This window comes from Thamnophis sirtalis, unplaced genomic scaffold, assembly GCF_051295495.1.
Source record: "Thamnophis sirtalis isolate CommonGarterSnake01/CBP01778 unplaced genomic scaffold, rThaSir2_p1.2 scaffold_1, whole genome shotgun sequence".
NCBI classification, from domain to species: Eukaryota; Metazoa; Chordata; class Lepidosauria; order Squamata; family Natricidae; genus Thamnophis; species Thamnophis sirtalis.
In genome coordinates this window covers 31,123,356-31,147,845 of record NW_028261381.1, presented here as the reverse complement: position 1 = coordinate 31,147,845, position 24,490 = coordinate 31,123,356, and the positions used below count along the sequence as shown (strand labels likewise).

General features: G+C 35.7%; 2 protein-coding genes across 9 annotated transcripts in view; one reads left to right on the top strand and one right to left on the bottom strand.

Moving 5' to 3' along the window:
* TANC1 (tetratricopeptide repeat, ankyrin repeat and coiled-coil containing 1) overlaps positions 1-3,090 on the top strand; it is a 153,963-nt gene extending 150,873 nt beyond the window's left edge. For all 8 annotated transcript variants that reach the window (XM_087710204.1, XM_087710179.1, XM_087710185.1 and 5 more), the window contains one exon: positions 514-3,090. In XM_087710204.1, the coding sequence (XP_087566330.1) occupies positions 514-1,879 (1,366 nt within the window). In that variant the 3' untranslated portion in view covers positions 1,880-3,090. The remainder of the gene's footprint in view (positions 1-513) is intronic.
* Positions 346-24,490, bottom strand: WDSUB1 (WD repeat, sterile alpha motif and U-box domain containing 1). Its single transcript, XM_014068976.2, has 11 exons — positions 23,952-24,490; positions 22,788-22,972; positions 21,332-21,421; positions 20,488-20,581; positions 19,232-19,265; positions 17,530-17,570; positions 17,325-17,431; positions 15,839-16,018; positions 11,006-11,146; positions 4,214-4,436; positions 346-721 (listed from the first exon to the last, which is right to left on the bottom strand). The coding sequence occupies exons 1-10, from the start codon at positions 24,425-24,427 to the stop codon at positions 4,258-4,260; spliced, it is 1,527 nt and encodes a 508-aa protein (XP_013924451.2). The 5' UTR covers positions 24,428-24,490; the 3' UTR covers positions 346-721; positions 4,214-4,257.

The following is a 24,490-nucleotide window of genomic DNA, read 5'->3' as shown; positions in this document are numbered from 1 at the left end:
TTATTTTAGATATCAAATTTATTTTTACACTATTCATCAACATAAAACATTTTACTATTTTACATTTTTTGGTATGCTCTCCAGATGCACGTCGTAGCACATCCTAAAGTTATTATAGTATGAAATGTACAGAAATGTGCATATGTTTTAAGAATGCAATGTTAAGGGAAGACTACAGTTGTGCAGGGGAGCCTTTCCAGATTCCTCAGAACCATCCTGGACTGTACATAAGTGTCCTTTATCTCCTTCAGAAGGAAGCCCATTGCAGAAAAGAAGCTACTTTCACAAAAACTATTTTATTGCTCTGGGAATTTTTGACAAGGGAGTGCTTTTTTAAAAAACTGCTTTGGTAATAAATAAGGCTAGGAGCTTATTGTGCTATTCTTGAAAGGGATTTACAAGTGGGTTATAAAATATATAAGGAACTGCCAAAATAAATATACTGTGGCTTCTTGTGGTTGTGAAAAGAGGAACGTGCCAAGCTCATTGTTTTTTGGATTTCCCCCCTTCCAGGCAATTTCAGGCAGCCCTCACAGATCTGCGGGATGCAATAAAGTTGTGCCCTGGAAACCAGGAAATCAAGAGACTGCTAGCTCGAGTTGAAGAGGAGTGCAAACAGCTCCAGAGGACGCAGCAACAAAAGCAGCAATATTTTCAGGCGATGCAGCCGAGCAATGACTCTGACTATGAGGGTGAAGTACTTGTGCAGGATCACTTCAGCCTGGAAGAGATAAAAGAGGAGGAATTTTTATGTGAACAGGAACCTGGCCCAGCTAGGCCAAGATTGCCACTTTCCCAGGCTTCTTTATCTTGTAGCAGAAACCCTCAGGAAGGTACCCAGCAGAAATTTAGGCCTGTATCTCCTCCAAACAGAGCAAGCAGTGCATATATGCAAGAGCCTGGCTTGTCTGTGCAGTCCACGAAACAAGCTCAGATAGTAAAAACCAATCAGCACCTGAATTCTGCCCAGGCTGGAGCAAGACTTAGTTCTAGTCAGTCTGGGACAAAGATTCAGCACCTCCAGTATCTTCCTCCAAGCCCTGTGGCTTCCAGACACCATATGACTCCAAACAATAAAGCACTGCATTTAGAGGGGGCACACACGGTATCAGCAGGCAGTAGCTGTGCACTTTTCAATGAAAGATTAGCAGCTGGCCAGGTTCCCTACTTGCAGCATTGTGACAAAGGATCTTCTTTCATGAGTAAGTCCAAAACACACGAGAAGCTGGCTGTGCATCCTCCTCCATCGTTAAGTCAAGGAACCGGTGAATTAAGGCAGCAAAGTAGTGCCAGTTTACTTTCTGTCAACATGGCACCTTCCAGCTCAACAAGCAGCTTGTCTTCTAGCAGCAGCTTTTCTGAGTGCATGGCGGGACAAAACCTCGACACTCGACTCAAGGAGAACAAAGCTGGGCTTGGTCAGAGTGGAGCAGCCGAACCCCGGTCCCGCAGTATTCCGTTCATGGGCATCATGGATAAAACTGTACGCTTCCAACAGCAGCAGATGAACCCCGCAAATCGCAGTTGGCACAGCCAGGCTCCAGAAGGGGTCCTGAAGAGCTCTGGGACAACTTTATCTGCAAGCTGTGAGTTTTCTTCCAAAACTGCAGCAAGCAACTCTGCAAATCAGGGTTCATCTTTCTCTTCCTCTTCCCTAATAATAGGAGACAATCTCCAAAATGGAACTCAGTCTAAAGAACTGGAGGAACTAAAGCACCAAGCATCTGCCGGCCCTCAAGATCACAGGATAGGTAAGCCAGTGGCTCATTTATATCAGGAAGCTCTCTCCAAACAGCATTCTCAGCTAAGCAAAGACATTCATTCAAGTCACATCACTTCTACAAAACCAAAGCGATCTTTTGTAGAATCTAACGTATGATTCTGTTGGAAATTAATAACAGGGATGAACTGTGGCTTTTGGTTGTAAAACGTATGGCAATAGTGGCATATAGGTTACTGCTATTAATCATATTTTAGGGAGTGTATCACAAAAATGTGATCTTATAGCTGCAATATGAACATTAACCCAGCTATCCTTATTGTTTTTTTTTAAATATGTTCTTAAAGTGTTTGTTAACACAGTTGAAAAGTTCCATCATTTATGCCAAACTTTGCAAGTCTGGATGTACGCGGCCTGTGGCAGTATAGCAAACTAATTTTTCTTTTTAAAAAATTATTTTACAAATCTGCAGTCCTGAAACTCAGTGGTATATACAGTCACCGGGACTAAGTGTCAATGAACATAAGTATAATTTACTTCTCAGACTATAGGATTGTGTTGTAAAACTCACTTTGTTCAGTCATGTATATTGTTTATTGTTTAAATTTGATTAATTGGTTCCGAAGGACGGAACCCACAGAACCTTTACTTTTGTCAATGAGTATTTTCTTAGAAGGAAGATTGACTGTTATTCTCCCACTTTTATAAACCTGGCAAAATATAACTTATATCATCTCTACAAATATTTCAGCAGTGATATTTTATTCCATGCAATCGAGGCTGTCTATCATTATTGCAAGGCAAGAAGAAAATTTTTGCATGCATTTTATTCAACATCTTTGTTATTGCACTGAGTCATATGATAAGTTGACAACATACAATCAGCACTTTACATAGTTTATCTAAACATCTTTTGAGGTGTTATATCAGAAAAACAAAGAGAAATACAGGTCATAGAGTATTTTTATAGAACATCTAAAATCTATTTGAGGGAGAAGCTTACATAAAGGCCATTGATACGTTCCTCAATATGCAGTAGGAAATATCTATTTAAATTACAAATTGTTCTTGAAGAGGCACATTTGTAAGGATGTTCCTATAAGTAATAAAGGCTGGTTGTATAAGCTGGAAAATTCTGTAGCCCCTTTAACAAATTATTTCCATATGTACAGAATATATGTTACGTTATAACAACATCACACTTTTTTTTTTAAAGCATTCAAAAGTCTGTTTTGGAATGACTTAATCTATTCTGTAGCTTATTTATTGTTTATCTTGGTATTTGTACAATCTTATTCTCTTGTTCTGTAGATCTATTTTTTGCACAGCTACTGTATTTTTCTCTTATTAAATAAAAGATTATTAATATAGTTTATGGTTCAGTAATGCAGTTTTACAGCACAACGTTGAGAAGTCATCACTAATGCAAGCTTAATTAGGATCCATTTCAAATGTAAAATATATGAACCACCTGCATGGATTACTTCTCTCTTCCAAAAGTTGTTGGAACCCAGGTGAGTGTTTGTAGATCAACTCAACTGCTGGTTTCCATTGAGTTGACAACTATTCCATGCCAAACCTTTGGTTGAATTGTCAACTTTCTATCTAGGCTGCACATCTGGAAAGGCACTGAAATAGGAGTGTACTGCAAAGTTATAATTGATCATAAGATACCCTTTTAATTAAACTATGCCATGGTCTGGGTAGTTTTTAACTTCATTCTGGATCATAGTCCTCTGAAGACTGTAACAGCTAATAAAAGGAACATGGTTTCAGGGCTGGTAGCAAGCAGTAGTAATTCTGCCATTAACACTTACCAGGTCACGCAAAATCTAGCAGCACTGGGTCATGCCAACTCAGAACTGGAAAACTAACGTCAGGTTCTTGCTCTTTGTGCTAGCTCTTTCTGAGCTCAACAAAACATGGCACCAGACCCATCTCACAAAGGTATTTGGAAGAAGGTTGGGCAAGACAGGCAAGTCTTTTGATCCCAAAGATCAAGCACCTATTGCTCTCTGTCAGGGCCACGGTATGCCTACATTCTTCGGAGTAAACAGGAACGTAAGTACATATACTCAGAGATCTAGGACAGGGACAGAAAAACATGTATTTCTCTATGGTCTCAATTCTGTACTTCTGGTCTACTATGGGCTGGGCCCAGGAGTGTTTGGGAAGCTCTGATATCCAAATCAATCTACAGAGCACAATCTATTACAAGCTATATACTCTCTTGAAATTAATAAAACATACTTTCTATCCCATGCATACTTAATCAAAACCACGTCCTATGTCATAGGAATCCATTTTAACATAATTATCACTGCAACTAGGATTTCATTCAGTAACAGACACTTAAATCATTTGTAACACTCAATAGCTGACATTTGTCAAGGATCAAAGTACTTGAGCTAATGTTATCAGTTACCCCATGGTTAAAAAAAAAAGTGTACTGTATCAACAGGATGCAGTTCACCACTGAAATGTTTTACATACCTTTAGATTCATTTCCTCTAATTTGAAAAAGAAGATGAAAGTTTTTAAGGTGCTTGCTTTTCATTATATTCTGGATGAGTTTCCAACCAGCGATTAATAGCCATTTTTAGGGTTCGGTTTGGGGTGAGTACAAGTCTCTGAAGAGAAAGATTCGTCATTGGACTAGAATGCCGTTTTTTAATTATCCAATTTTCTATTGCTTCCTTCTCATAGGAGTAGCCATCTAAAGAAAGAAACAAGCATTCCTGAAGAGAGTCGTGTTCTATAAATCATACCTTAAAGCAAGCTATCTAGCCTATTCAGATAGGAAATGGACCAACTTTGTATCAATAGACACAAATGATTTCTAAAAGAAATCAGTATGAACTTGGTAACTTCATCCACAATAAGAATCTATTAATGTACAGATGTAAAAGATTAATACAATGTAGAAAATTTCATTAAATACATTTTAATGTTACACAAAATCATTCAGCAGCAGTGCTTGAAGTGACAAAGTGTCATGTCTTTCACATCTTTCACAGCCACACTGAAGGCTCCTGCTGCTTTGGCAGCAATTCAGACTGGAAGTGCTGTCTGACTAGTCATTCATATTCAGACGCTGTGAGGCGGCTCCTGAAGCAGCCATGCAGAGCTTTTGAAAGGCCCCAGCATGGCGAACTGATACAAATAGCTTTGCACTGCCATAATACATACATCTATACCAAGCTGGGATCAGGTATGCTGGCTCAATATGTGGAGGGCCCCTATTGCAGAGAACTATGCTATGTGAGAAGGCCTTTCTTGGCCATTTCAATGCTTGTTTTGCAGTCTCTGGACTGTATCTTCACGTACTGAAATTATCTTCACCTGCAGTACATAAACAGGGAAAGCATGCCTTTTCCCAGGTCCCTCAAAACTCAGTCCTGTGTATTATACTTGTAGATGACAGCCTCATTAAAGGCTACAATTTTTATATACCAGAACGACATTTTTATAATTGTAGGCAAAGCCTTTTGCCCCAAAATAAAAACAAACGCAATTTTGACAAAAATTGAGATTGCACAAGATTTGATAAAAATCCATTCTCAATATTGCCAAATAAGGATATAAACATATGGAATACTGAAGGAATTTGCAAATAAAATATTTTCCATGTATTTTAAACATCATTCAATTTTACATAGCTACAACGACTTGTGGGGCAGAACGTAGGTTTTAGAAATAGAAATGGCTTAATTTCTTTTTGTTTAAAGCTTTACAACAGGGGTCCCCAACAGTGGTGGGTTTCTATTTTTTTTACTACTGATATGCGCATGCGCAAGCTCACGTGCACGACACTTTTGTGCATGCATAGAATGGTGGAGCCTCCCGCCGGCACTACTACCGGTTCACCCGATCCGGGCCGAACCGAGAGCAACCCACCGCTCGTCCCCAACTCCTGAGCTGCGGCCCACTACCAGGCTCCAGCCCATTCGGAACTGAGTTGCGCCAGTGGCACATGCACATAGCCCCACTTGTGCAAATAGTGGGCACTGACACAGCCCCACTTGCATGAGCCAGATGCAGCTGCTCAGAGTCCCACTCGCATGAACAGGTGCTGGCACTTGCAGCCCCACTGGTACAAAAACATTTTCGTCTCCCCATGCCAGGCTGCCAACTCAGAAAGGTTGGGGAACAACACTTTAGAAAGCCACTATGTAAACTTTAGAAGGTTGGCATACAAATAATTTGTATGAAGCAGTTTTGTATACTCGGTTAATGAGCAATTAAACTAGCATTTATAATTTTGTTCAGAGAATTTTTAAAGTTTGCATACTATACTGGTAATTTTTATATTGTTTTTTTTTACTTTATTTTATATTGCTGTTCTTTTTAAACACTATTAACTTGGAACATTTTTCTTTATAATGTGACTACAGAACTTTTTCCAGAAGTAGCAAAAAGGCAGTGATCATTTGAATATATACACATCTCTTCAACAAACTAGATAGAAATAAACTGAATCTCTCTCTTTCTCCCTGTGTGTGTGAGAGAGAGTGGGGGGGGGGGAGAGAAATATAAATGTATAGTATTTAAATAATAGGTGTAGTAGTTAAATATAGCAATATCTATTTCACTGTTTTAAGATAGCGCAAAAATTAAATGAAATATATCTGAACCTCATACCTTATAGTCATTCATCAGACAATATGAATATTTTCTCATCTGGAAATCTGATTTCCATGAAATTAAAATAACGGAATAAACAAGTGTCACTAAACATTTTGTACTGATGGATAAACACATCTCACTCTCTCCTGGTTTGCTATAAGTGAGCCAGAATTCTCAGTATGCGGAGTCTGTTACTTTAATCCTGAGTTTAAAATTAATTTCCAAAAACTCATCACAAAGCTGTCAAAGAATAATCAAAACTGCTACAGAGAGTCCCTTGTGTCCTAAGCTTTTCATGTATAAAACAGAAGCACAAAGTTGTGACGTGACTAGGAGATAAATGCATTTACCAGGCGATATTCAGTTCTGCTAAGAAAAAGAAATAATGTATAAATGTACTGCCAATTTTTGCAGAAGATGTTGCCACATAGACTTTCCAAAGAATTTAGAAATCTGTAATCTACTTTCCCTCACCTTCCTTTTGAAATAAGAATGAAATAATAATATGCTGCATTCAGATATGGCTTTCCTTAATGCAGGCATCAAGAATGTGGGCTTTCAAAGGTGGGGTCTCCATTTCCATCGTGCTTAGCTACAATAGTTATTTTTCAGGAAGATTTCTTTGGTATAACTTCATATGGCCACCCATCCAATAATTGAAAACCTGTATTGTCATTGTACATCATGTACAGTATATAATTAAATTGGTTTAGCCTCTACTCGTACAGTCCATCAATAAACATGACTTGGGGCAGCTAACAAATTAAAAGCACAGTAAAATCAATAACCAACATTTTAAATAGCATAAAATAACAGCAGAAGACTTTCGCTGCATCCCACAATTGATACAACCAGGAACTGGGCTCATCCTATATTATCAGGACTTCGAGCTTGACGGCAAAACCAGATCATTAAGCTCCTGTGAAAAGCCAGAAATTTTAGGGTGAGTTTGATCTTTGGGAGATGGTATTCCAGAGGGTGGGCAAGCAGTCTTTTTAATCCAGCCAGATTGCACACCCTTGCAGACAGGATCTGGAGCATACCTCACCTGCTGGATCTAATAGGATGGGAAGATACCAATATGGAAGTTCACAGCTTCCTAATTCCTACTTCAGCAGAAATAACTTCCCAACCCATTCTGGGTTCTTTATTCCTCCAAAACTAATTACTGAAATTCATAGGGGCTTTGAGAATAAAGCCTGGCATGGTATCAAAGGCTGCAGTGGGTAAAATAAAATAGCTAAAAAAGCCATGCTTAACTTGTAAAACTGAGAATTCATTAATCATTCTCACATTTCTAAAATTAAATCCCTATTAACTTATTCAAATATCCTGAGGAATTATGAAGCATCTTGTTTTGATATCAAGTACTAATAGAAATTATTTTTTTAAAAGCAGCAGAAGTAGGGGAGAAGGCTCATGGTGCTGGAGAGGCAAGGCAGGCCCATTGAGTAGGTGCAGTGCAACAAGAGGAGGAGAAGGATGAGAGAAACAAAGTCTTAGCTCCTTTAACAGTTCAGTGTATTTGTCTGGGCCAAAAAGTGAATCAATTTCAATGATCCGGATTTTGCTTTGTTCAGGTCATTAATCCTCCTAGAATGGTCTGGTTAAATGTCTGAGGCTTCATTCTGTCGATGAAGCAAAATTTAATTCCACTCTATGTATACTGCTACTAACAATCAAAATGTGTACTTACAGAAGGCAATCCAACCTAATCAAACCCGATACATTTTCCCAGGTATATGCATTACAATGTGTAAATGGCAGGCAAGTTTAGTACAGCAGATCGTCTTAGGATTTTCCACCGTCAGAGAAATGATGTTGTCAGCAACAGAGGACAGGGATTTTGTTGAACCTCTGACTTTGGGCAGAGCAAAATTCCAAGTAGAAATTAGACTAATTGAAAACCCCCATTATCATTTTAGCAAGTAGACTGGTTATCTGATATTAAACCCTCCCAATAGCATCACTTTTGTTCCCATATGCATAAGAAGGCATGGCCAGTGACCAGAATGAATACATAAGCCACAGGAATGTTTCTGTGAAGTCCTAAATATGAGCACCAAGAAGACATCACTCTTCTCACAATAACTTGCCTGGTCCACACACATCTGCTTCTGACCCTTGCAAGGCTGATTCTTTCATTAACACCAACAGTATTCTTCTGTTTCTCTGTGAAAAGCTTTGGTTTTGTTGATCCATGTAGAGTTGAGAGTCTTCTATTATTTTGGAAAGCCTGGGGTAACTGAATGATCTCAGGAATTGTAGCTTGCTTTTCATGTCCACATGTTCAAATTGGCTGCTGGCTCCAGAGGACAAACTTATTCCTGGTTTGTCCACTGTTTTTTGCTAGATAACACTAAGTGCTCACTCCAGCATTCCTCTTTGTGCCCCCCTTCCTATCTATCCTGGTCCCAAACATTCTGGGCCTTCCCCTCCTTGGAAATCAGCTGTTTCATGAAAAGCTCTGAGTAATCCTGATGAGTCTTAAAAGAAGATGTCCTCCATTTCTTTTACCTTATTCTTTATTAAGAAGACAAGTTTCCATTTGCAGTAGGTACAATTAAGATACCATTCTAGTATTAGTATTAGTATCTAGTGATTACCTGCATTCCTGGCAGGTAATCACTGAAGATTCCTCATTTTCCCTGTAAGATCTGAGTTTGTCTTGTTCCTGCCTAGCTAAATTCCTTGGCCACTGTTGCTGGCTTGCTGGCTGGCTCTAGTCACAAACTCCTTGTTGCCTGATCTCTTCCTAGGAATGATGCCTGAGGGGTAACCGCTTGCTGACAAATGCAGTTCCAGCCACTAGCAGACACTTGATTACTGAGTCAGCTACATCTGTAAGTTCAGACTGTGTACTCAGCAAACAAGCAAATCTACCCCCAGGCCAAGAATCCACAAAATCAGCCAAATGCCCCTCCTCTACCTCAGATCACCTTTGTAACTTGCAAGCTCCCTTACAAAATGTCTATGTTCCCATGTTATCGTGAGCTCTTATGTTTTTACAAACTTTATACATAATGGAGAACTGAACAGAATGATAGCCATTCCATAAACCTTTGCCAGAAGGATGCTGCTTTAGAGAAGCTAGGTTGACAGATAGTTTACATGATTAAAGGAATCTCCTTCCATTATTCAAACCTATCAGTGTTAACTGACAATCATATGTCCCTAGATTATATGTGATATTATTCTCTGAAGTATCTATGTATTCTATGATTATTGTTCCTATTGGTTTTATTATTTTAAAATGTTTTAATATTTTGATTATAGTATATATTTTTTGAATTGTAAGCCACCCAGAGACACTGACCGAGTTGGGTGGGAGAAAAGAAAAAAAGGAAAAGAAGAAAAGAAGGAAAGAGGAAAGAAAGAAGGAAGGAAGGAAGGCGGGAAGGAAGGACGGACTTAATTTTCAATGAAGCAGTAACTTGCATCCAAACATCTTTGAAATAGTAGGCTTGAGGACATACTCAAATGTGAAAGCTAAGTGTCCAGGCTTTCTAAAAAAATTTTTTAAAGAATGTTTATAAATTTGGGAACCAAGCAAGAGGTCCACATGCCACACTGAAAGAGCCAACATTCAAGGGAAACTTTTTGCTGTCCCTGCCATGAATTGTGGTACAACCTCCTCCCAAGCTTGCAAAAAACCCACCTAAAACCAGGAAATTTTCAACATCACAAATAGATTGGTCTCTGAGGCTCAGAATTATGCTGGCCAGATAAGGGATTAAAAGTCACTGGAATCCATTTGAGAACATTAAACCCATCCCTTAACTTTCAAAACAGTCAATTTAAACTGCAGGTAGTCCTCGATTTGCAACAGTTCACTTAGTGACCATTCAAAGTTACAATGGCTCTGAAAACTGAGTTATGACCATTTTTCACACAAGCATTGCAGCATTCCCATGGTCACATCATTTACATTTGGATGCTTGATGATTGACTCACATTTATGACAAGGCAGTTTCCTGGGGTCATGTTTTGCAACCTTCTGACAAGTAAAGTCAATGGGGAAACCAGATTCATTTAACAACTGTGTTACTAATTAAACAACTGCAGTGATTCACTTAACAAATGTGGCAAAAAAGTCATAAAATGGGGCAAAACTCGCTTAATAAATTTCTCACTTACCAACATAAATTTTGAGCTCAATTGTGGTCGTAAGTTGAGGACTAGCTGTAATTCAACATTTTAAAAGAACAAACAGTATTTTTAAATCCAAAACCTGTTAATAATCAGGTATGAGAAAAGCTCCAGCTTCTGGCTTCACATAATTTTGCTTCAGAACTAATGAGATGTTCTTTATCTCCTTCATGCATCTTGGAAATGACATATGTGAACATTATGCAGTATTGGGCAGCCAGTTCTACACATATCAAATGTGAACATAGAAAAGCCACCTATTGGACACACCCTCCATCATATATAATATAGTATATCAAATTGTGTACCAGACTTTCGCTGTATCATGATTATACTATGGTTCGTTTCTATTGGTTTCTGGGAATGTAATCAACATGGTGATATTTAAGACTAAAAATGTTTTCCCTGTGCCTTTGATAGAAAAAGAATACACAGAACTTGCTTTATAAACACTTATTTTTCATTATTAAATCTCTACCAAAACGATATATGCAACTAAGCCATCTTTACCTGCAGCAATCACTGGCTCTTTCATAAGTTCTTTGGTTATGGGACACAGGAATTCATCAGGAATGCCTAGAGAAGCAGATTTCATCTCATTCCTCAGCTCCACAATGTTACGCAAAACTTTACTGCGAAGACCTAAAGATTCTGGAAAAGTCATATTAGTGATTAGATCTAACTGGAAAATAATACAAGGGAGCATACAGTTAACTAATTATGTAATAAGATCAGAAGCTGAAATCGTGTCTCTCTTTTAAGGTTGCAGAGAGAACATTTCAAACAATGGTCTTATGTAAAGCTACCTGTAACAAGGACAATATAAAATAAAAACATTGCATTCACTTTTGCCTACTTATCTTTAGCTCAAGTGACAAAAAGACATTATAAACAAGAAAAAAAATAGCCAAGAAAACAAACATGAACACTTATTTTGTTTTGGTTTGACATGGCCAAATAGTATCTCTAAATGGCCATGTTTGTTATAATGTTTGAAAAAAACCAGAGACACTTTGATTGCACCAGTAATCCTGTAGTAAATTATACTGTTTGATTTTGTTTCGTCTGCTGCTCACTTATTGAATTCTACTGTTAGTAGTTTGTACTTGTTTGGAAGGAGCTGGCAGTCATCTTTTATATCTTTTGTATTTTTTATCTCTGAATCTCAAGGCAGCAAGGAAAAATGGTTGCATCTTCTTCATGTTTTTTAAAAATACCTTTTCTAATGTATCCAACTCCATGATTGGTTTAGATTTTATTGATTTATTTTATTAAAATTAAAAAGCTGCCCATTTCACTATCCAAATTATGTGATAGTATGGGTAGTGGATGGATGTGCCATATCAAGTCATCAGAAGGTTTTTGGATTCAACACATCTTCAGCACATCTTTTCTCTTTTTTGGATGTTGCAATGTGTCAGCCTGAGAGGTTGATAGAAGAAACTGAATTTCACTTTTCTTTCCTGAAGTCGGAGCATTCTGTCTAAACTAGGAAAATGCAAGCAATCCTGTAGTTATTCTGATTTCTATCAAGGACCATAAAACTGCAGCCTCAGGAAACATTAATTTAAATTATCACAATTATTATTGCCATTTCTTAATGTTATTTCTTTTTGGAAATACTAAGATAGAAATTGCAGCCATTAAAGAACCACTTTTGAAACTATTATTGCTCTTGAATCTTGACAAAAAAAGTTAACACAGATGAAGTAATGATGTTGAAAACATTGATTTTGTCAAAAAGGGGGGAAATCTCTGTGTTGTTGGCCTACTCAGGGAAAGGTTTTCTGACATAACAGAAGCAAAAATAAATTCTTTTCAAGTTGCAGAGATCAGTATCTATACAAGTTCTGAAGATAAAAGAAGAACAGCTTAGAGATAAGTTGTATATATAATATGAAAAGAAAAAAAATCCTCATAAGGATTTTTCAAGAACAAGAATTTTTTTCTTGTTTTCAAATTAATCTGACAGAAAATGTCAAAACAGGATGTAATATTATTAGGTAAAGTTATATAGAATAATAAATACTGTGCTAAAAAGAGTTGCGAGTCAACACTTTTTTCTTTCTTTCCTTGTATCTCATGTTTTCTCCCCCCACCTTTTCCTTCTCTTAATTTCCTATTTTTATTTTTCTTTGTATTTTATACATTGATAAAACAATAAAAGTCAAAGATGCTCTAAGTTATAGAGAATAATGCTGTTTATTCTTCTTCAACTGAAAATGATAAAGTGCATTTCAGATTTCATTGCTGTACAATTCAAGTTTTGGTATTAGAAAAAACTCAGTAAATATTTAAGTTAACAATAGTTCTGTTCTATAGTGATCATGATGAAGAGGGCCTGTACAACTGTTTTCAATCAGTCATAGTCCAACTGAGTTAAACATCAGGAAGACAAATTTATATATAATTATATGCTGAGAAGTATTGTGCAGTAAAACAATGGAGGAATGATGCACACCTGCAAGTACACCTGCTTTCTTTCTATTCAGTTAGCTTTATCAGAATTATGGAGATCAGCAAATTCTGCTAACTAACGTATTTCACATTTTGTTTATCCACCTTATATTACAGATCTCATTATGATCAACTCTGCCAAGTTTCTTCTTATTTTCCTGTTTGTAGCTAGTAATTAATTCTCAGTGGTGTCATTAAATGTCCCTGTACACTGACGTGTTATTATGTTGATGTTTCCACAGAGAGCTGGTGCACATGCGGGAGGTCAGCCTATCTTCAATCCCACTCATTTCAATTTTTATATAAGCCTATCATCAGCATTATCTAATTAGTCTCAACTGATAAGCTTTGGCAACTTTGGTATCCTTGAATATTCAACAAAATTCATGGAACTCAAAAGAGAACAATTATGGAAATTATCTGTGATTTCCATGTATATGAAACTCACAAGATAATTTTCATATATACCAATATATATTTTCATGTATTTATTTATAGAAAGTAACCGTGATTTAAAAAATTTAGAAAGATCATTTCGTGAAATGGCTTTGTGGTTCTCCTAGTAGTACAATGAATAGTAAACACAATTAAAAGATTACCAAAAAGGAAGATCATTCATTTTCAAATGCATTTGATTTATAAACAATTCCATTGAACAAGTTATTTCTTGTTAAAAATCCTCATCCTCATTTGTTTGTATTATCAAATCATTATTTGATTACCTGTATGGTTATTTCATATATAAAAAAAGAATCTGACAAGGATTAAAATCAAGGAATAGAATGTATTTGATTATAAGAGTCAAATAATCTTGTCCACTATAATAGTAATAGTAATAATAATCATCATCATCATCATCATCATCATCATCACCACCACCACCACCACCACCACTAACAGTCACTGTTATTTGTAATGCATTTTTGAATGTTCAGTTCGCTGTTTCATGTTTAATGAATAAAGTATATAATAATACCTAAAGGGCTACCTACCTTGCTATTTAGAAATTCTAAATTTATTGGACTTGAACATTCTGATTCTACAGAAAACCATCCTACTTGGAACAGCTTATATCCTCCGATGTTACCTTAACATTTCCTAGGTCCTTGGTTAGGACTCGAGCTGTTGAGCATGTCCAGGTATTGCAATGTCAATGAACCATACTTTTTTCTTTTCAACTATTGTTATGTCAGGTGTGTTGTGGGCCAAGTGCCTGTCAGTCTGAATTCTGAAGTCCCACAAGATCTTGACTTTCTCATTCTCTAAAACCTTCTGAACCTGATGTTCCCAGTGGTTTTTGCTGTACTCAAATCCAAACTTTTGGCACAATTTCCAGTGAATGATCTTAGCAACGCGGTCATGCCGTTGTAGGTAGTCAGTTTGTGAAATTTTGTTGCAAGTGGTCGACTGTCTCGTCTTTCTCATTACAGAGGCGACATTTGCTGTTGGTGGTAACATGTTGAATTTTTGCCTTCATGCAGTTTGTGGCTGCCAAAATAAAGCCTTCTGTTTCTTTTTTCAGTGCTCCTGCTCTTAACCAGTTCCAAGTTAGCTTTTGGTCAGCTTTGCCTTCAGTACTTTTCAAGTATTGGCTATGCATAGCTTTGTTTTTCCAATTTTCAGCTCGCTTCTCAATTACTTCTTTCTTATATTCAGCTTTTGACTTAGTTGTCTTTAAAAGGCCTCCTTTATTTACTTCCTTAATCATTGGTTCTTCACTTTTCTGGATGTAATCATTCAAGCTGTGTTTTTTTTCTTCGACAGTCTGTTTTACTTGTAGGAGTGCTCAACCACCCTCTGCTCTTGGTAGATATAATCAGTCAGTATCACTTTTAGGGTATAAAGCATGATTCATTGTCATAAGCTTCCTTGTTTTTCTGTCCAAATTGTCCAACTCCATCTGGGTTCAGTCAATTATTTCTGCAGAGTATTGAATCATAGGTATAACCCAGGTATTTATGGCTTTTATGATGTTTCCTCCATTCAATTTGGACTTTAATATATTGCGAATTCGTCGAATGTACTTGTCTGAAGTTAATTCCTTGACTTTATTATGCATTAAGTCAGAGGCCTCTAAAATCCCCAAGTACTTGTAGCCTTCTTCTGGTTTTACTGCCTTTATCATTTCTTCATTCTTAAGTTCTATTCCACCATCTTCTATGACCTTGCCTGCTTTGGTTGCCATTGTTGCACATTTGTCAATTCCAAACTGCATACCAATGTCTTGGCTAAATTCTTTTGTTCTTTCAATTAATAAATTCAGTTCAGCTTTTGTTTTACCAAACAGCTTCAAATCATCCATGTACACCAAGTGCGAAATTTTCAGTCCTTTCTTTGCAAATTCATATCCATAGTTCATCTTCTTCAAAATGATTGTCAGTGGTAGCATTGAGAGTATAAAAAGTAGGGGTGAAAGGGAATCACCCTGGAAAATGCCTCGTTTAATTTCAACTTCACCCAGTACTTCTTCATTAGCTATAAGCTTCGTTTTCCAGAGGTTCATTATCATCATCATCATCATCATCATCATTACCTGAAAGGCACTGAAGTTCTATAACTTATTTACAAAATCAAGTAATTAGGCCTAAAAACTGTTGCTTGGTTTCCATGCCAATAAACATATAAAATTATTTATTAAATGACAGTTAGTTGATAATACATCATAGGTTCCCATGAGAATGAAATATTTTGACAACCTGGACTTGTTATTTTGCTAAATGTTAAATGTTCATATTGGTTCTACATAAGACAAAAAAAAATCAACCATTCCTAAAACCATTAATGTTATTAATAGCTATGCTGGGTTTTTCTGCATAAATTATGTTCAGATTAGATCATAATATTAATCTTAAATAATACTGTAAAATACTTTATTTAATGTCTTACCAATTTTTAAATCATCAGTCAAGCTCTCTTTTGTAAGATTTAACAATTCTTTACCATCAATATTGTTTCTTTTAAAAATCTCAACTAGATCTTGCAAGTTATGTGTTTGAAGCCAAACGGAAACATCTTCTTCTGTCCAGTTATCAACAGAAATCTTTGATTCCCTTATCAGAGGACTTCCTGAGAAAAGATTAAAATGAACTCACATAACTAAATAACATATATTAAAAGAAATAATTAAAACATTGCACCAAGTGTGAAGGGTGGCACAAATATAACATTTATCCTCTCTCTTTTTTTTGCACTAGATTTTAGCAAACGCTACATAACATAAATCTTCCTAATATATAGGGTTCCCCACCGGTGTGCAAGACAATATTCCAGTGGGTGCAAAAACTTGGCTTTAGAAGTTTCAAAATTATAGTGTACATGAATAATTATATGTATATAATTATTTATTTATTAAAGGGATGGGAAAATATATCAGAAGTGCGCTAGGGGCGCGTGGTATAGAAAAGGTTGGAAACCTCTGTGTTATACAATTAGAAGAAGACAAATATTACTGTATTATTTGGTTTTAATGTATTGATCTGGACACATGTTCAACATATGTTTCCTTGTGCTGTTAAGAAAACCTACTTTTTTTTAACCGGATTCATTTTTTTGTCTGTGTTTCCAAAATGTATCTTTTCTTGAATTTCAATAGGCTAAAAAACTCTTGCTTGAGACCCCTTTGAGGGGGACAGAGACAAGACTAAGCTGAATTGCCAGTCTGAAAAAGAATAAATTCAGATAAACGGAATAACTTGCCTTCAGTTATAAGTAAAGATAGAATCATCTAGGGTGATACAAAAATTAGTAGGTGCTTCTACTGAGGAAACAGACATGAGTTCTTTCTTGGATAATTTATTTAAGTACAAATGAGGGTCAATCACTTTAATAATGCCTCTATACCAATGCAACGACGAATTGATAAAGCAATAAGAATATTTTGTGGGAGAATGAATTGGTTGGGGTATGTGAGGTGCTAGCCTCAGCCTATTTCAGATGGTTGGCTACAATAATTAACTTGTATAGTTGATTGAATTGCTTGATTTGGCCACTAGTACAACAAAGTAATATTCATTGAAAAGTATGTAACAACACAATGATTTAATCCTGGATTAATGTTGTGAACTGACATGTGTGATTTAAGCTTGGTTGGATAAAAATGGGTGGCCAATTTCATCCAAAAGTACAACTGGATTTCCAACTGTATGTTTCAAAAATTATGGAATAGGAATTTTTCTTGAAAGCAAATTCATTGTTTCTAATTGAGGCTTGGGATTAGGTGAGGAAGGCTTCTATTTGGAGCCTTACTTGAGACAAAAGGCAACAAAGAACATTATGTTACACATAAAATTTTTTAAAAACTTGGGTGGTAAGGATGTAAAACAAATTGGTATAATGTTTATAAGGCAGGACACAAAAGCGTTTTGGCACTGACCTGTGAAAAGTTGCTCTGGTTCCAGTTGCCAGATGTGGACACATTTATCCATTGAACCGGTAGCAAATAATGGCATATCTGGTGCAAAGGCACAAGTTGTAACATATCTAGAAATAACAAATTACTTGATAAATATATATATCACACTTCCTTGATTTAATAATAATAATATATAGCAATATACTAATACATGTTAATGGCCTACCTAGTATGCTGAGTCAAAATGTGCAAGTTGCTCCCAGTGCTCTGTCCAAAACAAACAAGCAAACAAAAAATAAGGACATTTCCAACTAACTTTACACCATTCTTACATACAAAGACTACAGATGTACAGTATACATTCACAGATATCTATAATACAGGAAACTGAATCTATTAAAATTGAAGTAAATCTATCAAACACAGAGAAGAATTCCAAAACTGCAGGTGTCCCTTACTCAATTGGGCTTATAGGAAAAATATTCTTGCAGAATATCCTGCAAATGACCAGTTGTCTGCAAGGAGTATAAATCCTTCTACTCCCTACTGTCCTATCAGAGCTAAAGAAACTTCTTGGATAAGAAGTGAAATGTCTTCAAAAGGAAAACAAAAACAAGTTGCCTCCTGAAAAAGAACCTTTGGGACAACCATGACCTGGATGACTGAGAATCACTACAGACTTTTAACTATACAATTTGGGATGAACACCCTTTGAATGGTGTGGGTGTAGGATTGGATTTCCAGAGGAAAAAAATTGCAGACTACAGGAGTCCTTTGGGACATTCTTGCAAAATATTTTTTAAAAAACCATTACCCAATGTTTATATATATTTTTGAAGATTATTTACAATTATGCTACTCTACAAAAATATTAAAAAGTTACATAAATGTGACTAGAATTAATTATGCTGCCACCTAGTTAAGTGGACTACAAATCCTGTAGTTAGCATCTTCACCACTAGATGCTACCCTTCACAAACATTGTTCTACTTCCATTGGAAAGGCTATTTCTGTAAAGAACTAGTGTCAGTATATATGGTAGTTTCCTATAATAATTTTGCTCATTCTTAAGGTGTCATAAAAATCTTTCTTATTATTTTTGAAATTCCAATTTCCTCTAAAATGTATCTAAAATAAGGCATTGAAGTATTATACATACAGTACTCAAATTCAACTCAAAAACTAGATAAAATATTACAAAATTAACTATTTAAATGTCTCATGGTTGTATAAAATAACAGGTTTACAATTTAAAAAACCTTATAGATAGCAAGTACATGCTCATTTTTCAGTACTGTACAATATTTCATTGTATGTTCACTATCACACAACTGCTTATACAACTTGCTATCTGCCCATCACTTGTCTTTACAAAGCCAAAGAATCTACCTTGCTATTTGGTATATCAAATCCCCAATTTTCATTTTTTAACTTTCAAAGACATTTGGACTAACAATGACTAAAACTTCTGTATCATTGAAAGATAGACATATTACTCTAGGTCAGGGGTGTCAAACTCAAGGCCTGAGGATCCAGCCCTTGGGGTGCTTAGATCTGGCCCACAGGGCTGCCCTGGAAACAGAGAAGGACTGGCCCGCAGGGCCTCCACCAGCGAAAATGGAGCCCGTTTTCGCTGGCAGAGCACTTGAGCCATCACAGGTGCCCCCGACATGAGTGACGTCAAGCTGGCCATGCCCACCTGGCCACGCCCATCGCAGCCCCCCGAGATCAAACACAACCCCGATGTGGTCCTCAATGAAATTGAGTTTGACACCCCTACTCTAGGTAATCAAAAAGTGCATGGGAAAAAAAATACTACAGTATCATGTTTCAATTGAGACTGCAATCCTTTCCACATTAACAGAATGTTAATATATTGTTATCCTTGCATAACAAGGACTTTCCCTCTTAGATTCTTAAATACTTACAGTTTCAAAAATCATTACAGTTTTGTCCACAGATCTAATAAGAAAAAAAGATGAAATAACATAACTGCATCAGTACTCATCCTTCAGTAGTTAAAAAAAAGGTTTTAATTGTACAAGAATCAGAATAATACAAACAGCAAACAGTGAGCAAAAAGCTCAGTATTAGAGCACAGTGATTATTATGAATAGTTAACTTTACAATAACCTCCTTTGCAACTCAAAGGAAATGAAAAGAAATCCAGGAGGACTAGAACCATGAAAATAATCTGCTGAACATTTTAAAAGCTGAGAATCCAATAATTAAGAATTTGAGAGTTATCTCTACTAGAAAGAGTAATATATACTCTTAAATAATATATACTCTTAAATAATTTTGCTTGTTGGCTTTGATTTGTATTCTGTGTACAGGTAGTCATTGACTTATCACCAGTCTCTTAGTGACCAATTGAAGTTATGATGGACCCCTACTTACAACCCAAAATTCCAACAGCCCCCAAAGTGACTATATTTGGGGTGCAATTTATGATGTTTCCCCCACCCCAAAACCAGCATTTTCTTCAGGAACACTGCCTATTGCAGACAATGGATTAATGGCTGCTGTGTTTGCTTACTCATGGTGACTCACTTAATGACTGCTGCAAAAAGGGCTGAAAAATGACTCATGTAATGACCCATTTAATGATTGGCATGACTTATGACCATAATTCCAGGCTCAATTACAATCATGATTCAAGGATTATCTGTAGTTCTGATTCACTGCTTGGTTGAACAAAAGTTGCTCCATAACCTTGAAATGCACTATATTAATGTAGAATAAGCCTTTCTGCAAAAGCAAATGATGTTTGAGTATGAAGATTTTTTTGATCACTTATATTTACTTTCTGATGCAAAAATACATGTTTTGCAAATGTATTTAATGGAAGTATGCCATCTACATATTTGTCTTTTAATTCACATACAAGGTTTGATGATAGGTGCATTATATATATACATTTGGGAGATTGGTCTATAATCATTTTGAGTTCATTACAAATGCTCAACACCGTTTTCAAACAGCCTTCTCCTTGAAATGATTCATGAGCTAAGATAGATTTAATGTGATGTTCAGTATTGCCAATGGCCTCATAGCCATTATCAATTTAGAAACAAGCTCAATAAAGGTCTAGCTTTATAAACACAGAAATGGGAAAAACTAAGAACCAACTGAGCAAACCAACTGCAGAAGTAAAATGTATAAATTAAACAAAGATTCTTACCCAGTAACTAAAACCTGCCCATTGGAGGAAAAAGCACAAGCCAGAACCGGGGCAGTATGTCCACTTAAAGTACATCTATATTGCAGGTCAAATCCTAAACATTGAAAGGTGAACAAATATTTAATGAAAATATTATCAAATTGTAACCTTTTCACCTTTCAATACAAAGTAAAACATACTGCACAATGCAGGGTCTAGCTTGGGTTTTGTATTGTAAATCTGGCTTCTTTTTAATTTTCTAGTTCGGTATTCCATGAGAGCAATGAGAATAGGATAGAATGGAAGGCTTTCTTAAAAATTCTACTTTCATAACAAAATTTTCTGATCATTCCCCCCACCCCTCCTGGCAGGCCCGGCCCTAAATGTGCTTTGGAAGATCTTTAGAGTCAGTTGTAGAGCCAAAATAGGGAATAATTTGATCTGACAGAGCCATATACCACTAAATATTATCAATGAATGCATGTTAATTAATTCATATTCATATTAATGAATGAAAAATATTCATTCTAATATCAATCAAAATAATGAATAATTATATATGAAAAAGCTTCACACACTCTTAAGAGTGATTATTTTCTTTACATTTGTCTCTGTTGCTGTTTTTATTGCTTTGTTGTAATATGTTGCTTTACTGAAAGGTACCATCAATTATTTCTTTTACTTTTTATACTATTATCAAAAAGGATTATTCACTTGTTCAATAAGATACTTTTTTGGTCTTATGGGTTTGTTTATTGTTTGAACAAGACCTAATTAAAAATCTAAGCAGTGGAAAGGCAAGTAAAGAATAATTTCTTTACAAATAATAATTTTTAAAGAATAAGCATTTTTAAATTTGAGATACCTGTAGAATCAGAAGATGAAACGAGCCAGATCTTACTTATGCCATCCTGACCAGAAGATGCCATTCTGAAATAATCAGCATCTTGCTTATCTGATAAAATAGATATATATTCAGAAATGCATAAGACACATAACAAAATAAGATTTTCTGTTTTTTTCAATATCTGTTTCTAGTAAACTAAGCACAATTAGAAATTTGCCTTGCATAACTCAAAAATCTGGTGGACTATATGTAATGCAGGTAGTCCTTAACGTATGACCAGAATTGTGACTAAAATTTCTGTTGCTAAGCAAGGCAGTTGATAAATGAGGAATGCCTGATTTTATTAATTTTTTGCCACAGTTTTTAAGTGAGGAACCACAAATGTTAAGTGAATCATATGGTTGTTAAGCAAATCCATCTTCCCCCATTGATTTTGTATATCAGAAGCCAGCTGGGAAGGCTTCAAATGGCAATCACATGACTCTGGGATGCTGTAACCATCCTAAATGCATGTCAGTTGCTAAGCGTCCAAATTTTGATCACATAACATAAATCAAACAGTTCTTGAATTTTTCAGCTTTGTGTTCCATAAAAGCAATAAAAATATGCTATAATGGAAGGTTTTTTTCCTATAACATAACAACAATAGTTCTATGTAGTCCCTCCAATTCACACACCTGTTTCGTATAACACGAGGAATCCCAAATAGGCAAGGATAAAATGGACATATTTCATTCCAATTTTAACAATGGTAACTTAAAAAATATTATATATATATTTTAAAAGGACTTAATTTGACATATGGATGTTGACATTTTTCCTATAATACTGGAATTTGAAATCATGAGACTAGCTGAACTGAGCATAGAATATTCTAGTAGAAGCCAATTAGCAATTCCAAAAACCACATTTATTGGGGGGGATTAATTGCTTTGAATTTGACCACATCTTTCATATGAAGAGAGGTTAAAAGTTATTGTCCTTTTAAAGTGTATTCAGTGAAAGCAAAGCAGCATTATGTATGACTGTCCATGGGATTACTTATAAAGTAAAACAATGAAATAAAATCAAATAAAAATAATTTTGCATGATTTTAATTGCAGTCAAAATTCTCTTCTACTTCAAACACAATTCTTTATAGGGAAAGAAGAATATGATAAACTTTTTGCACAATACAGTCCTCTGCGTATATACTAAGAATTAACTCCTAGTGTGACCAATAGGGCTCACCCCCAATAAATATTTTTAAGATCACAGCCTTACGTGCCGTACATACTGCATGCAGATCACTAGACAAGAAATATTACTTAAGAAAATAAAAGTGGCTTTAAAATCATTACAATGGAATTAAAGAGAAATTTAAAAGGATTTTATATTCATCAATTAAATATACGAAGAAGAATACAAGTAAAAGTTAAGGCTAGAACTGACAAGATATTTAAAAAGGATTTATTTAAATAGTAAATTATCTAACCAGAATGTGGCCTTGAAGAAAAGTCACAGCAGGTAACACTAAGATCATGAGCTTTCTCATTATATAAGCACTTCATTTTGTCATCCCAGAAAGTTAGATCTCCACAGGATGATCCCGTCACAAAGAAACGTCCATTAGGAGCAAATGCACAAGCTACCAATGATCCATCTTTAACACTACCAGACCTAAAAAGCAAGAATAAAGGAATTTGGTAGTTAAAAGCGTGTTTGAAAAAAACCCAAAACAAATTAAATCCAAAAGGAGAATATTTCAAACTAATCTTTGATGTAACAAATAGAGCAATTATCTAAGCCGCCTACAAATATACTGTAACATTTTAATTTGTGTAATTATAAAATATCAAAGCTTATTGTCAATCCCTTGTCAAAGCCAGGGCTATACTTAAAAAGCCTCACTGACATTTAGAAAACTACTTATACTCCTTTTTTTGCTCCATTTTATATTAAGTGTAAATTCTAAACAATGTTAAATCTTAATTATATTTTTTAGAGTAAGCAAAAGTCTTTAACTTAGTTTGTAAATTGGTTTATTCTAAGATATGCCAGGATTCAGATAATAGGCAAGTAGTTGTTAATTTCATGGAAACAAAAATTTCAGAACAATTGCAGTTGCACCAAAGGAAAACAGCTAGAGCCACAGTTTAGCATTATGTCCAGTCTGTTGACTGATTCACATGAATACAGCACAAGAAAATTGATCATTCTTATTGAGCTATCTTAGGCCTAAAATAATAATTATGCCCACATAAAACTGCATTGTTTCATAGAGTAGTTATAAACATGATACTGTACAGAAGGACATGTCATTTTAAAAAAACAACGGAAACAAATCTTTCCTGCAATACTTGAATTTCAAGAATTCTATTCAATCCATTGATGTCCAAGTTTGTCCTGACATTCACAGAAACCATCCTAACTTTATCACTAAACAAGACAGCCTGATCAGCCTTTCCCAAGTGGTACCATCAACACTTATTGGGCCTAAAACTCCCTTGAGGTCTGATTCACACGGCTAAGACAGCTATTGGAGTAGAAATGGGAATGCAACTTCTTCCGTTATATTAAGCATGAGATACAAATAAAGATAAACTTAATACTTCTGGAAAAAAAGTATTTCTAACAGCCTCAGATTTGATATACTCACCGATACAATTTTAGTGTCTGAACATTCCACACATTTACACTTCCATCAGCTGCTCCTGAAACTAAATATGTGGAATCAGGGGAAAATCGACAAATTCTTAGAGGGTTTCTACAGGGATGCTCCAACACTGCCACTTTCAACCCATCTTGAGTCGTCCACAAAATTGTGTTGCCATCTGTAGAACATGAAGCCAAAATATGTCCCGAAGGAGAGAAGCAACAGCAATGGACAGCGTAAGTGTGGCCTTTTAATGGTGAGTAAGGAACCTCATCAAAATTGTTTAACGAATACAGACGGACTGTTTTGTCCAAGGAGCATGTCGCCAAATAGGAAGAAGAGAAGGCACAACAGTTGACATCATCTTTGTGGTCTGCCAAAGTGCAAATTAATTTAACCATTTGGTGATAGAAAGTGACCTGAAATAAAGAGAACCAAAAACCAAGCTGATTCATAATTTCTAGATCGTTACACTCCATTGAACATTCAACTAAGAAAGCCCATCTATCGTTACCAAAATATTGGCCCTCACAAAAAATGCT

Bases quoted from the DNA above. Each gene is read 5' to 3' on its own strand.
- WDSUB1 (XM_014068976.2), bottom strand. From the start codon at position 24,427: ATGGAGTGTAACGATCTAGAAATTATGAATCAGCTTGGTTTTTGGTTC. The intron at 21,422-22,787 runs GTTAGATAATTT...CTATTTTATCAG, and splicing joins TTCTTCAAGGCCACATTCTG to ATAAGCAAGATGCTGATTAT. The intron at 11,147-15,838 runs GTAAGACATTAA...TGACTTTTCCAG, and splicing joins GACTGATGATTTAAAAATTG to AATCTTTAGGTCTTCGCAGT.